The sequence below is a fragment of the Triticum dicoccoides genome, chromosome 3A (assembly GCF_002162155.2).
Source record: "Triticum dicoccoides isolate Atlit2015 ecotype Zavitan chromosome 3A, WEW_v2.0, whole genome shotgun sequence".
NCBI classification, from domain to species: Eukaryota; Viridiplantae; Streptophyta; class Magnoliopsida; order Poales; family Poaceae; genus Triticum; species Triticum dicoccoides.
Window position 1 is genome coordinate 649,302,536 of NC_041384.1, and position 13,898 is coordinate 649,316,433.

A 13,898-nucleotide genomic window follows, 5' to 3' on the forward strand; every position below is an offset into this window, starting at 1 on the left:
GACAACGATTCACAGCTCAAGCTAGCATATAGGAATCAGAGTGATTGACATTGACACCCACAGATGGGGTATAGGTGGAGATGAATCTATGATACTTATACTGCAACCAAATCCAATGCCATGCTATTTATTTTTGAGTAACTTGGACAATGTGGAGGAAAAGCACAGCCTTGGGCATCAGACATATCATTATAATCATGAACAAAATAGCAACCTAATTGGTATGATAAAAAGAAACAAATTTGTAGGAGAATCCAAATCATGATTCAAACGTGCAGTAGAACACTTCTTGCCTGATAGTTTTCTGCCTTTCCCTGGCTCCTGTTCTCTTGTGTGGTCTATAGCCAATCTCTTCGTGCCTCCTGCGATTGGGCAGAGAAAACTGTGATGTGAGATCACAGAAAATGCTAATACTGTGATTTGATAGATCAGGCTAAGTAGGTGTGAGGAACAACAGGTGTGAGAGACAGCCTAGCGAACTGATTAACGGTCGAAGGCGACGCTGACGACGATCTGACCCTAGCTTTGTTCAGACGGTTTGGAGGTACTCGGGGAGCAGCGCATACCTGAAGGGGGCGGCCGTGGAGCGCGTCGATGGAGAAGAATGTGTAGCATGTGGCGCTGCCGCCGGCGAGTATAAGCAACGCGTAGCTCGCGGTGCACTTGCAGCTGTCGGCGTCTGAGCAGATGCGAGAGGGGGGTCTGAGGAGACGACAATGATGAGATTGGGAGGGGGCGGAGGAGACGGGAAAGGGGCGGCGGAGGGGAGGTCGTGGTGGTAGTGGCTGCGGCAGCAGAAGGCATCCGAGGCATTGGGGCGGATGGCGGCGGCAGCGGCCAGCACGGCATATCGGAGTTCCATTGGCGGAGGATGGATCTGGATGGGCCTGGAATGGAGAGCCCAAGGATTTTTCTCGAAAGAATACGAAGAGGGTGGCGGGCGTGGTTTTGCAAAAGTGTCAAAGCTCCCACCGGATGCGTTAGATACAGATCGGACGGTCGAAATCGCTAGATGGCAGGCACACCATCACCACCAAGTGGGTCTTTTATAGGAGTAGAGAAGAGATTTGAGTCTCCAATTGGGTTAGTAGTTCAAACCGAATAGTTTTTCTTTTGAGGGTCCGGCTAGAATTGCCAGAATTGCCGAGTTTCACGATTCTCAAACACACTAGCAATTCTGATAATTCTCGGATGATTCATGGGGAAGAAACGAGTCAGAATTGAGCCAAAAGAACTGGGCCGTAGTCCCACCAGGCCACTACGACTCGACTGCTGCGTCCGGGCCCACGGTCAGGGAAGCAGTACTGGAAGAAGAAGCACCGGCCGCTTCGTTCTCCTCTGCCAGCCGGTGCGTGTAGTATGTGTAGTTACGCGAGGAATCAATCGAGGTAATTACCCCGCGCGCGGCCTAATCAAAGCCCAAATTTAAGAGCCATTGCTGCACGCAACGCAGCACGCCATACCTTTGCCTCGCCATACCCTGCGTCCTCTGTGTTCTTCTCCTCCTCCTCCCGTGGCACCGCAGCCGCAGCGGCAGTGCTACAGTGCTAAGCGGCGGGCGTGCGGGCGTGCCGTCAGGTAATGGAGGATTTTGGCCCTTTTCCCACGGGCTCTGTAGCTGTTCTTGGGCGGTTTCAGTTTAGAGGGGGGGCGCCAGTTTTTCTTGGCGCCGAATTCTCTGCAATGCCGCGGGGTTTTCGTGGATGCATTCCTTGCTCAAGTCCCTCTTGCTATCTTCGCCCAAGGATTATCCTTTGCACGTCCTCTGTTTTGCTTGGTTGGGCGGCGAGTGAGGTGAATTTCCTGCAAATTTGTTGCATCCTCTGCTGATTTCTCACGGTCCTTTCGTTTCTTTCCGTGCGGGTTCTTTTTTTAGGAGAAGTTGAGTTTCGCATTTGCAGCTTTTCCAGGGGGAACACGCGGCGGTGGTGTTTCGATCCGGTTCTTGTGTTCGCCAAAAAGTCCACTCTCTTTTCAGTTCAGCGCAGCTTTTGCCGCTCTGCAAAAGTGGCACTAATTTTTTTTTCTCAGTTCATCTATCTTTTTGCCTTCTCTTTCCTTTTCCATGGTAAGTTGAATTTTAGTACTCTCTCGTTTTCCCCTCGTTTTATGATAATAAATCGATAAAAAAAGTCGCATTTTGCTGCAAAGTAATTCCCCTTTTTCAGTTCGCCAAACGGCAATTATGTTCTTCAGCCCTCTTTCCTTTCTTCAAGTCTCTTTACTGTTCCCATGGACCGGAAATTGCGCGCGCAGTACCCCAGATGCAATCTTCGGGCCTTTTCCCCTTCGCCCCGTATTTTAAAAATCCTTTTCTCGGGTGGAAATTTTGCTTCATGGACAGGCCCGAGTCGGCCTTTCTCTGAATTCTCTGAATCACAAGAGATTTCCGTATCTCTCTTTTACTTGGCCTCTGCAACTGGTTTGGGTAGTTGGCATGTGATGTGAGCGAATAATGGCACGAGCTGGGTTGTTGAGAGGAAGATTATAGTGTCTCTGCCTCCATATGGTTCCGGGTCGAGGGATTCAACTGCAGCTCGGAAGGTGGGAATTTTATTTGTGTGTGGAATCTTGACCCCAAAGGAAAGGATTGGTGTTGGAACATGCGCTAAAGGTGGATGCTTCGAGCATAATTGACCTGCTGAATTAATTTACTACTGCTGCTTGGTTAGCTTCCACTGATGGAAATTCTCCATTCCAAGCCACTACCGATGCTGGATTCTGGCCTCTTCAGAAAGTAACACTACATGTCTTTTTCGCCTTCGGCTGTAGCTTGGTTACTTTTGAGTTCTTACTTGAGTTGCAAAATGTTTCTGAACACCTGTTCTTGCGTTCTTGTTAGCGGTGTTAGATGAGCGTTGGTGTGTTCTTAATCTTAGTTTGCAATATTTTTCCGTGTAGATAGAAAACGTCCACGTCCAGCAGGCTTCATTATTCATATTTTTAGTTGTTAGCATATCACAACGTGTTTCAGTTATGTTGTGTCATGATTTAATTATAACGAATTAACTTTTGCAGGGTTTACCAACAAAACTCTACCCAGCTATGATGAATTAGCCGGAGAATAATCGATGGCGACTGAGGTCAATCAAACTTTTTTTGCCTGGTCACAAGGAGAAACAACTGACCTGGGTGTTTCTGAGGTAAGTTTTCGCAGATATTCATACCCCGCGTAATTTAAATTATGTATACTATGTGAATCAACTAGAAATGCTGCATTTATTCTGAATTAGTAGAAAATAATATTGCAGTTCTGTTCCTGGAAAGAGTTTTGCCCCCAGCTAGTAGATTCACCTGCTTCTCTATGTTGTTTTTCCACTTTCCTCAGGGAGTTTCTGTATCCCAGACACTGAATCATGGTTCCATATCCTTCGGAAGATTTGAACTTGAGTCACTATCTTGGGAGAAGTGGTCTGTATTTAGTAATGACAAACGCCATGAAGAGTTTGTTAAGTTCAATGGTTTAGTAGCTCAGAAGAAGGCATATTTTGAAGAGTACTACAAGAAGATCAGGGAACTCAAGGCTTCACAGCAGCAAATTCAGCAAACTGAACTCACCTTGGAATACAGTGGTGATGGCAGTGATTCAAGCCAAACAGAAGATATGCCGGCCGAAGAGCTCGAAACTCCCACAGGATCTGGAACAATTGCCTATGATTATGTGGAAGGAGCTGCACATGAGACCACATCTGAACAGGGCATGCAATGCTACCATGACCATGAAGACGAGGACTTCCGTAACGAACTTTCGTCATCCAATCTTGTTTCAGAAGCCAGAATTTCACAGCAAACCGACCAGGATGGAGAAAATGCTCTTGGTGGTAATTCAGATTCCACCGTTGTTGAAAATGCAGGTCTTGGTCATGATGGAGCAGCTTATGAAAATGCAAGGGCTCCTAGAAGAAATACTGACAAAGACCCCAGACTTAGATATGCTTCAATGATAATACCAAAATCGGTCAAAACCGTTGCAGGCAGCCCTCTGGACCGGACATCTGTTACTAAGGTAATAACACACCAAGCTTTGGTACATCACCCTCTGAAGTCTGAATCACTGCTGCTTTTATCTTGTTACTATGACAGTACTACTTGTCTGACCTTGTAGACCGATGATATGGCAGGTTATTTTGGATACTCTCTTTTTAATGCACAGTTTCTATCATACTCACTTTACTGCTTTTAGCTAGCTGCATGAGGACATATTTTGTGTTTATACGCCCAAGAGCCTGAATGTTTTGGTAAGTCATAACACATTTTGCCTGAACCATTTCAGACGCCTGGTTCAGTGAAGCCTAGCATGACTACAAACCAGAAGACCAAGACGAACAATGTCTGTAGCTCAAGTGTGGCATCACAGAAGATGGCCGGCACGGCACGGACTCGCGGGATTACAGAAAAAGAAGCTCTCGGGGTTACAGGTGTCAAAAGACCTTCCTCAGCTGCCGGGCGCTCTTCTATCGGAGAGAAGCATCCCATCACTAGGGCAACCGTTAAGAAGCCTGCTGATCTCTCCACCCCAGGACGCCCTTCCACTGCCGAAAGACGCCCTGTCACCAGAGAGCGTGCACAGAAGCAAGCCGCTGTCGCCACGCCATGCCGGCCCTCTACCTCTGAAAGACGCTCCGTCGACAGAGGAAGTGCAGCAAAGCGTTCTGATGTTGAGGGCACACGTCGGCCCTCTACAGGAGAAAGACGCTCTATTACCAGGGATAGTGTGAGAACTCCTAGCAAGACAGCAGGATCAAGTGTGGCACATCCAAAGGTTACGAAAACCACTGCGGTATGTTCCATCCTCTTCTCTCACCAGTGTTAACAGAACTAACATTCATCTGATAACTATAATGTACAGAAATTCATGCGGGTTTTGCGCTTATGTTTAACGTTGGAAGCGTAATGGTGTTAGATCTCACATGGCTTATCTCTTCATGCAGAGCACTCTGAAAAGGCCAGCCCCTCTGAATGCTACTACTAAAAGTACCAAGCCAGAGCCAAAAAGGTTAGTCCTGCCATCATGTTGACGCATTCTCTGAAGATTTGGCTTTGTCTTGTGGTTTTAATTCCGTTGCTTTTTACTGCCTCGACCAACAGCAGTATCAGAGGATCGAAAGATGCTTCAACAATGCACAGTCACTTAACTAGGCCAGCGAGAATGGACTTGCAAGTGGCTGGCAAACAAAAATCAAGGTGCAAATCTTGACGGTGTTACTGGAATGTATTATGAAGGCTGGTTTGACCCTATTTTCCTGACAAAAACTTCTCACTATGTAGCTCGGTAAACCTGCCAGCAAGGAAAATGCTGAGTTCCAGTGTTGGAGAAGCAACTTTTGCAAGGCTGAAAAAGATAGAGGTAAGCTTCACAAAAGAACGTATAATAGATCACTCTGCTAGATTGTGCATATTGCGATAGACATAGCCTTGCTCAAAACTTGTTCATGATCAATGTTGTTCCATCTGCCCTCAAAGCTTAATGTTTTTCCATGATTGAGAGCTGTGAATCCTGTGATAAATAACAAGGATGGTAGGTTCAACAACTAGTTATTAGAAGTAATTATGTGGGTAACAACTGATACAGTGGGTCCTGTTTGAATTTAGAGGGACAGTTTCTGTCTCCTGCTCATAAACCCTAGTAATACGGTCTGGAACTTGCTTCCAGTTGGCACATAAAAACAGAGTAATAGGTAATACCGATGAATGCGCCAGTTCTTTGTAGTACTCACCCGGTCACACCTGAACTTTGCATAGTCTAAGTTTCCAGGCAACTAAACGTTATGATTCAAATGGGTCATTATCGTGTTGTTGACTGGCACTCACCACAATCTCTGCAATTATTCCTTCTGGGGATAATTATTACTGAAATGGGGCCATGAAGGTACTGGTCATAGCAATTAAAATGGACTTGCTAACGATCATGATGATCCTTTGTGTAGGGCATTCCGGCGACAGTGCAATCTCGAGCATCCACATCGAAGAAAACAACTCCTTTGCAGGCAGGAAACACCAAGTCCAGGGCACCAAACGTACGCCATTCTTTCGTCAGCACACTGTCCTTAACCATATTGACACTTCCCCCCACAATCCTGAGACATCCATTTATTCGTAGTACTATGATGTGCATCTTTATATCTGTAGAATACACGCTGACATTTTATCCACTCGATTTCGCAGCCACCGACACCGCCGCCTCCACCACGCCGTCCGTCGAGAACAACGAGCAAACCAACTGTGAGCGGCTCATCAGTTGGTGGAAGAAAGCCAAAGTAAGCTGCTCATCATGAACACTTTATTCTTTTATCTTGGTGTTTATATCGCATCATGAACACTGAAAAAGCCACCTTATGTCAGCACAAGCTACTCAAACACCATCCTCTTTTACAGTCTAACTCAGGCCATCTCACCCACCACCCAAATGCCCAATGCAGGGCCTCGACACCACAATGGCATTGATGCAAAGGGAGCATCCAAGCTAGTGGCCTGCGTAAACGGTGGATCTGCGGGACACCGTACGGTTACACGCATCTAAAAGCACTGCACGGGCTTTCTGCGCCATCCAATTTCATCGTATGATGTCTATGCGTATCGACCACTTCCATCAAGCACCCTCATCGACCTTCGTTCAGTTTCAAGAATATCGTCTGTAGCTCCTACATGTCTCATAAGTCATATATATCCACTGACCACTAGTGAATACGTACGTACTTAGCTTCGTCGTCCAAGGGACTTAGAACAGTGTATACTGTATATAAGATTAGCCGAAAACCTCGGGACAGGAAGAAATGTGGCATGTCCAATGAACTCAATGTGTGGCATATATATATCACCATTGGTGCTGCAGTCGTACCGTACGTCCATGCCATGGGAATTGCATTTGCATGCGTTAGTTCATGAGAAAATAGAGACGGTGCCACAGCAGGTCTTACCGTGACGGCCAGTGGATCTTAGGACGCGCTCTTTTCCTCGCCCAGATCGGTCGTACGTACGAGGTTGAGGGCCGGCAGCAGGCGATGGTGCCATGCCATGGTAGTACCCCTGCACGCGCCTCGCCGGGGTTGCGAAGGGAAAGCCCCACGCATCCATCCATCATTACCCTTCGACAACAAGCCTGTGGAACGCCTCATCTCGTTGTGTTTCTCTCGGAAAAAGGATGATTGATCATCGTTGTAGAACTGTGAACCAGAGGAGAGGGGCGTGCACGTACAGCGTTGGATCGACCTACCCTTTTTTTTAGGGAACTGACCCTCTGTTGCCATGTACTCCATCCGATCCTTTTTACTCCACACATTAACTTTGTCTGAAATATAATATGAAAATATACCCCGAAATGGATCTAATAATAAATGTGTTGTTATGTGAATTAATAATTTTTTGTATAAACTTGATTAAAGTTGAATGAGATTGACTTCAAACAAACCTAATATGTTGAGTAAAAAGGACCGGAGGGAGTATCGTGGGCCAGTATTTTCTTAAGGCCGCCAAATATTGGGAAACAATCGCTTTGGTGACCCATCTGCCTATTTTTTTGTCAACGATTTAAGTCATTGTTTCAAGTCCATCTGTGGACGCTAAGGTTGGATGGTTTTTTGACACCGCCGCCTCGTGAAAAATACCTACCCGCTGCAGCACCTCCGCCTCCACCATAGATCGGTTTCCCTCCTCCGGTCGGCCTTGCTGGTGGCGGGAGGGGTGGGGAACCCGATGTATGAGTGGAGTTCTTATTAACAATAGTGTTTTTAATAGATTGGTTTAGGGTTTTAGTAGTCATCATTTTCCTTGGAGATGTCATCGTCTACAATAAATAATCTTCATCCCTTCATTCGACGACGAGATCTTCTTCCCGACGTCAATGGTGGTGTTGGAAGATTAAATTTGTCTAGGTATGGTCCTTTAGCTAGCTATGGACAGAGATGCGTGGAAGCTTACTATCTATGTGCCAGAGCCATCTTAGAGCAACTCCAATGGGCCGACCCAAACTTGTCCGTTTGGGTCGGCCGCCCGCCCTGCGTCCGCTCTTTTTTAGATTTGGGCCAGCAGCGCGCCCAACGGGCCGACCCATATGTGCCGGCGTGGCTGGCTGGCCGCCCAATATTTACATTGATTTGCATTCAAACATATTGTCAAATAACATAGTTTTATCGAATAAAAATAGTATAGTTTTACAAGCCGGATACAAATAAAAAGAAATGTTTCACATAGTTTTGCAGCCGAATAAAAGAAGATACATCTATTGGTTGCCAATATGAGCCCACATATGCTCAACCAAATCATTTTGCAGCTGCACGTGGGTTTCCCAATCACGCATGTCTTCATGAAATTGGATGAACTGTTCAAACGTTGCCGCTACTCCATGCTCAGGCACAACATTATCACCCTGAAACTGAAACCCTTGATCGTACAGACGTTTCGGACGCTCGTCTTATACGATCATATTGTGCATGATCACACAAGCAGTCATCACCTTCCACAGTTTCTGCGTGCTCCACGTATTAGCAGGATACCGAACGATGCCCCGTCGAGATTGCAAAACACCAAAGGCACGCTCGACATCCTTCCTGGCACTCTCTTGCTCCTGGGCAAATCTTTTCCTCTTCTCTCCGACAGGGTTGGGTATTGTCTTACAATAGTGGTCCACTGAGGATAGATACCGTCATCCAGGTAGTATCCTTTGTCGTAGTTGTGGCCGTTGACAGTAAAGTTCACCGGTGGGTTGTTGCCTTCGGCTAGCAAACACCGATGAGCGCTGAAGCACGTTGATATCATTGTGTGATCCAGCCAAGCCAAAGAAAGAGTGCCAGATCCAGAGATCTTGAGACGCCACGTCCTCTAGGATGACAGTACAAGCCCTGACATGTCCCTTATACTGACCTTGCCAAGCGGAAGGACAGTTCTTCCACTCCCAGTGCATGCAGTCTATGCTGCCAAGCATCCCTGGGAAACCCCTTCTGGCATTCATCGCCAACAAACGGGTTGTATCTTCAGTTGTCGGCTCTCTCAAGTACCCAGGGCTAAACACAACAATAACAGCCTTGAAGAACTTATACAAGGACTCTAGGCATGTAGACTCGCTCATATGGACGTACTCGTCAATGAGATCACCGGGCACTCCGTATGCAAGCATTCGGATGGCGGCAGTGCATTTTTGATAAGAGGAGAAACCAATCTTGCCAATGGCATCCTCTTTGCACTCGAAATAGTCATCATAGCCGACCACTCCCTTTCTAATACGGTTGAAAACATGCCTACTCATACGGAAACGGCGGCGGAATTTGTGATGTTTGAATAACGGGTTTGTTGTATCAAAGTAGTCCTTTCAAAGAAGAAATGTCCGCTCTCTCGGTTGCGATTCAACGCCGGAAGGTGGCCCAGAATGGAGCCACGAAACAACGGCCGCTGGCTGTTGCGGTGGTGATGGACCAACACGGCAGCCAATATCTCCTCCTCATCGTCGGACGACGAATCGTCGGAGTCGCAAAGGAAATTATGGAAAAAGAACTCATCGGCGGAGTCCATTTTCGTACCTTGGCAAACTGTCGAACAGCTTGTGGGCATCGAAGGAGACAGCCGGCGAGTGGAGTCGCGGCGCGCACGGACTAGCTAGCTGCCCTGCCGACTTCTGACGAGTGGGCCGGCGTCCGACGAGCGTGTCGGTGAGGATCTAGCCAGCGCGGGGAGGTGACCTCTTGGTCACGGGCGGCTGTGCGGTTGGGAGGCGGTGGTGGGAAACAATTTGCTCCCCGACGGCAAGACAGCGGTGGCCGGGCGACGGGGGGAGTGAGCGACGTTGCTGGGCAGATGTGGAGGCGGCAGCAGCTGGCAGAGTCGCCAGCAAAAAGGGCGGCGGCGACAGCGACAAAGGAGGCGGGCGGGGGTTGCTAGGGGTGGGGGGAGGCCAATGAGCCACCGACCAGCGGGCCCGGGGAGAGGAGAAGGCGAGCGTTCGTGCATTCGTTGCGTGTCCGCACCGATGCAAATCCGGCTCAAAAATGGGCCGGGAATGGGTCGCCCCCGGACGAAAAGCGGACGCCCGTCCGTTCGGGTCGGCGCGTTGGGCCGATTTTTCTGTCCGCGCCGACCCAAACGGACAGCGACAGACGAAATGGGTCTCGCCATTGGAGTTGCTATTATGGGTTTCACCTCTAGCTTACCCCAACTTGTTTGGAACAAAAAGCTTTGTAGTAGTAGTAGTAGTTGTTGTTGTTGTAGTAAGGTATGGTCCTTCATATCTTACTTTGTCACATTGGTTTTGGTTTTTTTCTCATGGTCGTCGCTGAAGGAAATATGCCCTAGAGGCAATAATAAAGTTATTATTTATATTTCCTTATATCATGATAAATGTTTATTATTCATGCTAGAATTGTATTAACTGGAAACTTAGTACATGTGTGAATACATAGACAAATAGAGTGTCACTAGTTTGCCTCTACTTGACTAGCTCGTTGAATCAATGATGGTTATGTTTCCTAATCATAGACATGAGTTGTCATTTGATTAATGGGATCACATCATTAGAGAATGATGTGATTGATTTGACCCATCTGTTAGCTTAGCACGATGATCGTTTAGTTTGTTGCTATTGCTTTCTCCATAACTATACATGTTCCTATGACTATGAGATCATGCAACTCCCGAATACCAGAGGAACACTTTGTGTGCTACCAAACATCACAATGTAACTGGGTGATTATAAAGGTGCTCTACAGGTGTCTCCGATGGTGTTTGTTGAGTTGGCATGGATCAAGATTAGGATTTGTCACTCCAATTGTCGGAGAGGTATCTCTGGGCCCTCTCGGTAATGTACATCACTATAAGCCTTGCAAGCAATGTAACTAATAAGTTAGTTACGGGATGTAGCATTACGGAACGTGTAAAGAGACTAGCCGGTAACGAGATTGAACTAGGTATTGAGATACTGACGATCAAATCTCGGGAAAGTAACATACCGTTGACAAAGGGAACAACGTATACCGTTATGTGGTTTGACCGATAAAGATCTTCGTAGAATATGTAGGAACCAATATGACCATCCAGGTTCCGCTATTGGTTATTGACCGGAGATGAGTCTCGGTCATGTCTACATAGTTCTCGAACCCGTAGGGTCCGCACGCTTAACGTTCTGTGACGATCGGTATTATGGGTTTATGTGTTTTGATGTACCGAAGGTAGTTCGGAGTCCCGGATTTGATCACGGACATGACTAGGAGTCTCGAAATGGTGGAGACGTAAAGATCGATATATTGGAAGCCTATATTTGGACATCGGAATGGTTCCGAGTGGTTCGGGCATTTTTTCCGGAGTACCGGGAGGTTACCGGAACCCCCCGGGGAATATATGGGCCTTATTGGGCCTTAGTGGAACAGAGGAGAGGGGAGGGAAAAGAGGGAGGCGCCCCCCAGGCCCAAACCAAATTGGGAGGGGGGCCGGTCCCCCTTTCCTTCCTCCATCTCTCCTCCTTCCTTCCTCTCCTACTCCTACTGGGAAGGGGGGAATCCTACTCCCGGAGGGAGTAGGACTCCCCTAGGGCGCGCCATAGAGAGGGTCGGCCCTCCCCCTCCTCCACTCCTTTATATGCGGGGGAGGGGGCAACCCATGGACACACAAGTTGATCATTGATCTTTTAGTCGTGTGCGGTGCCCCCCCCCCTCCACCATAATCCACCTTGGTAATATCGTAGCGGTGCTTAGGCGAAGCCCTGCTCCGGTATCAACATCATCACCGTCATCACACCGTCGTGCTGACGAAACTCTCCCTCGAAGCTCTACTGGATCGTGAGTTCACGGGACGTCACCGAACTGAACGTGTGCAGATCACGGAGGTGTCGTATCTTCGGTACTAGATCGGTCGATCGTGAAGATGTACGACTAAATCAACCGCGTTGTCATAATGCTTCCGCTTATGGTCTATGAGGGTACGTAGACGATACTCTCCCCTCTCGTTGCTATGCATCACCATGATCTTGTGTGTGCGTAGGATTTTTTTTTGAAATTACTACGTTCCCCAACAGGGGCATCCGAGCCAGGCTTATGCGTAAATTTTATATGCACGAGTAGAACACGAAGGGGTTGTGAGCGTTGGTATATACATATTACTTGCCGTCACTAGTTGATTCCTGATTCAGCGGCATTGTTGGATGAAGCGGCCCGGACCGACATTACACGTACGCTTACGCGAGACTGGTTCTACCGACGTGCTTCGCACACAGGTGGCTAATGGGTGTCTGTTTCTCCAGCTTTAGTTGAACCGGATTCAATGAACGGGGTTATTTCTGAAGATCAAAAAGCAATCACTATACCGCGTTGTGGTTTTTGATGCGTAGGTAAGAACGATTCTTGCTCAGCCCGTAGCAGCCACGTAAAACTTGCAACAACAAAGTAGAGGACGTCTAACTTGTTTTTGCAAGGCATGTTCTGATGTGATATGGTCAAGACATCATGCTAAATTTTATTGTATGAGATGATCATGTTTTGTAACACAGTTATCGCAACTGGCAGGAGCCATATGATTGTTGCTTTATTGTATGAAATGCAATCGCCATGTACTTTATCACTAAGCGGTAGCGATAGTCGTAGAAGCAATAGCTGGCGAGAAGACAACGATGCTTCGATGGAGATCAAGGTGTCAAGCCGGTGACGATGGTGATCATGACGGTGCTTTGGAGATGGAGATCAAAGGCACAAGATTATGATGGCCATATCATATCACTTATATTGATTGCATGTGATGTTTATCCTTTATGCAACTTATTTTGCTTAGTTCGGCGGTAACATTATAAGATGATCTCTCACTAAATTTCAAGGTATAAGTGTTCTCCCTGAGTACGCACCGTTGCTACAGTTCGTCGTGCCGAGACACCACGTGACGATCGGGTGTGATAAGCTCTACGTTCACATACAACGGGTGCAAGCCAGTTTTGCACACGCAGAATACTCGGGTTAAACTTGACGAGCCTAGCATATGCAGATATGGCCTCGGAACACTGGGACCGAAAGGTGGAGCATGATTCATATAGTAGATATGATCAACATAGTGATGTTCACCATTGAAAACAACTCCATCTCACGTGATGATCGGACATGGTTTAGTTGATATGGATCACGTGATCACTTAGATGAATAGAGAGATATATGTCTAAGTGGGAGTTCTTAAGTAATTTGATTAATTGAACTTTAATTTATCATGAACTTAGTACCTGGTAGTATTTTGCATGTCTATGTTGTTGTAGATAGATGGCCCGTGCTCTTGTTCCGTTGAATTTTAATGCATTCCTAGAGAAAGCTAAGTTGAAAGATGATGGTAGCAACTACACGGACTGGGTCCGTAACTTGAGGATTATCCTCATTGCTGCACCGAAGAATTGCGTCCTGGAAGCACCGCTAAGTGACAAACCCGCTACACGAGCAACACCAGATGTTATGAACACCTGGCAGAGCAAAGCTGATGACTACTCGATAGTTCAATGTGCCATGCTTTACGGCTTAGAACCGAGACTTCAACGACGTTTTGAACGTCATGGAGCATATGAGATGTTCCAGGAGTTGAAGTTAATATTTCAAGCAAATGCCCGGATTGAGAGATATGAAGTCTCCAATAAGTTCTACAGCTGTAAGATGGAGGAGAATAGTTCTGTCAGTGAACATATACTCAGAATGTCTGGATACCACAACCACTTGACTCAACTGGGAGTTAATCTTCCTGATGATAGTGTCGTTGACAGAGTTCTTCAATCACTGCCACCAAGCTACAAGAGCTTCGTGATGAACTATAATATGCAAGGGATGGATAAGACGATTCCTGAGCTCTTCGCAATGCTAAAAGCTGTGGAGGTAGAAATCAATAAGGAGCATCAAGTGTTGATGGTCAACAAGGCCACCAATTTCAAGAAAAAGGGTAAAGGGGAGAAGGGGAAC

General features: G+C 47.0%; 1 protein-coding gene across 4 annotated transcripts; it reads left to right on the forward strand.

Moving 5' to 3' along the window:
• The first annotated feature begins 1,285 nt into the window (after positions 1-1,285).
• LOC119269931 (protein WVD2-like 7) lies at positions 1,286-6,837 on the forward strand. Of its 4 annotated transcripts, none has more exons than XM_037551871.1 (10): positions 1,286-1,388; positions 3,019-3,143; positions 3,329-4,006; positions 4,274-4,780; positions 4,932-4,996; positions 5,089-5,184; positions 5,269-5,347; positions 5,928-6,017; positions 6,166-6,257; positions 6,420-6,837. In XM_037551871.1, the coding sequence occupies exons 2-10, from the start codon at positions 3,072-3,074 to the stop codon at positions 6,442-6,444; spliced, it is 1,704 nt and encodes a 567-aa protein (XP_037407768.1). In that variant the 5' UTR covers positions 1,286-1,388; positions 3,019-3,071; the 3' UTR covers positions 6,445-6,837. The 4 variants fall into 4 exon arrangements, with proteins under 4 accessions (XP_037407768.1, XP_037407767.1, XP_037407770.1 ...); XM_037551870.1 differs by lacking the exon at positions 1,286-1,388 and adding an exon at positions 1,397-1,578; XM_037551873.1 differs by lacking the exon at positions 1,286-1,388 and adding an exon at positions 1,397-1,578 and having other exon boundaries at positions 5,092-5,184.
• The last annotated feature ends 7,061 nt before the right edge of the window (positions 6,838-13,898 follow it).

Excerpts from the sequence above, each read along its gene's own strand:
- LOC119269931 (XM_037551871.1), top strand. The coding sequence starts at position 3,072 with ATGGCGACTGAGGTCAATCAAACTTTTTTTGCCTGGTCACAAGGAGAA. Across the intron at positions 3,144-3,328 it reads CTGACCTGGGTGTTTCTGAG|GGAGTTTCTGTATCCCAGAC; the intron begins GTAAGTTTTCGC and ends CACTTTCCTCAG. Across the intron at positions 5,348-5,927 it reads CAAGGCTGAAAAAGATAGAG|GGCATTCCGGCGACAGTGCA; the intron begins GTAAGCTTCACA and ends TCCTTTGTGTAG.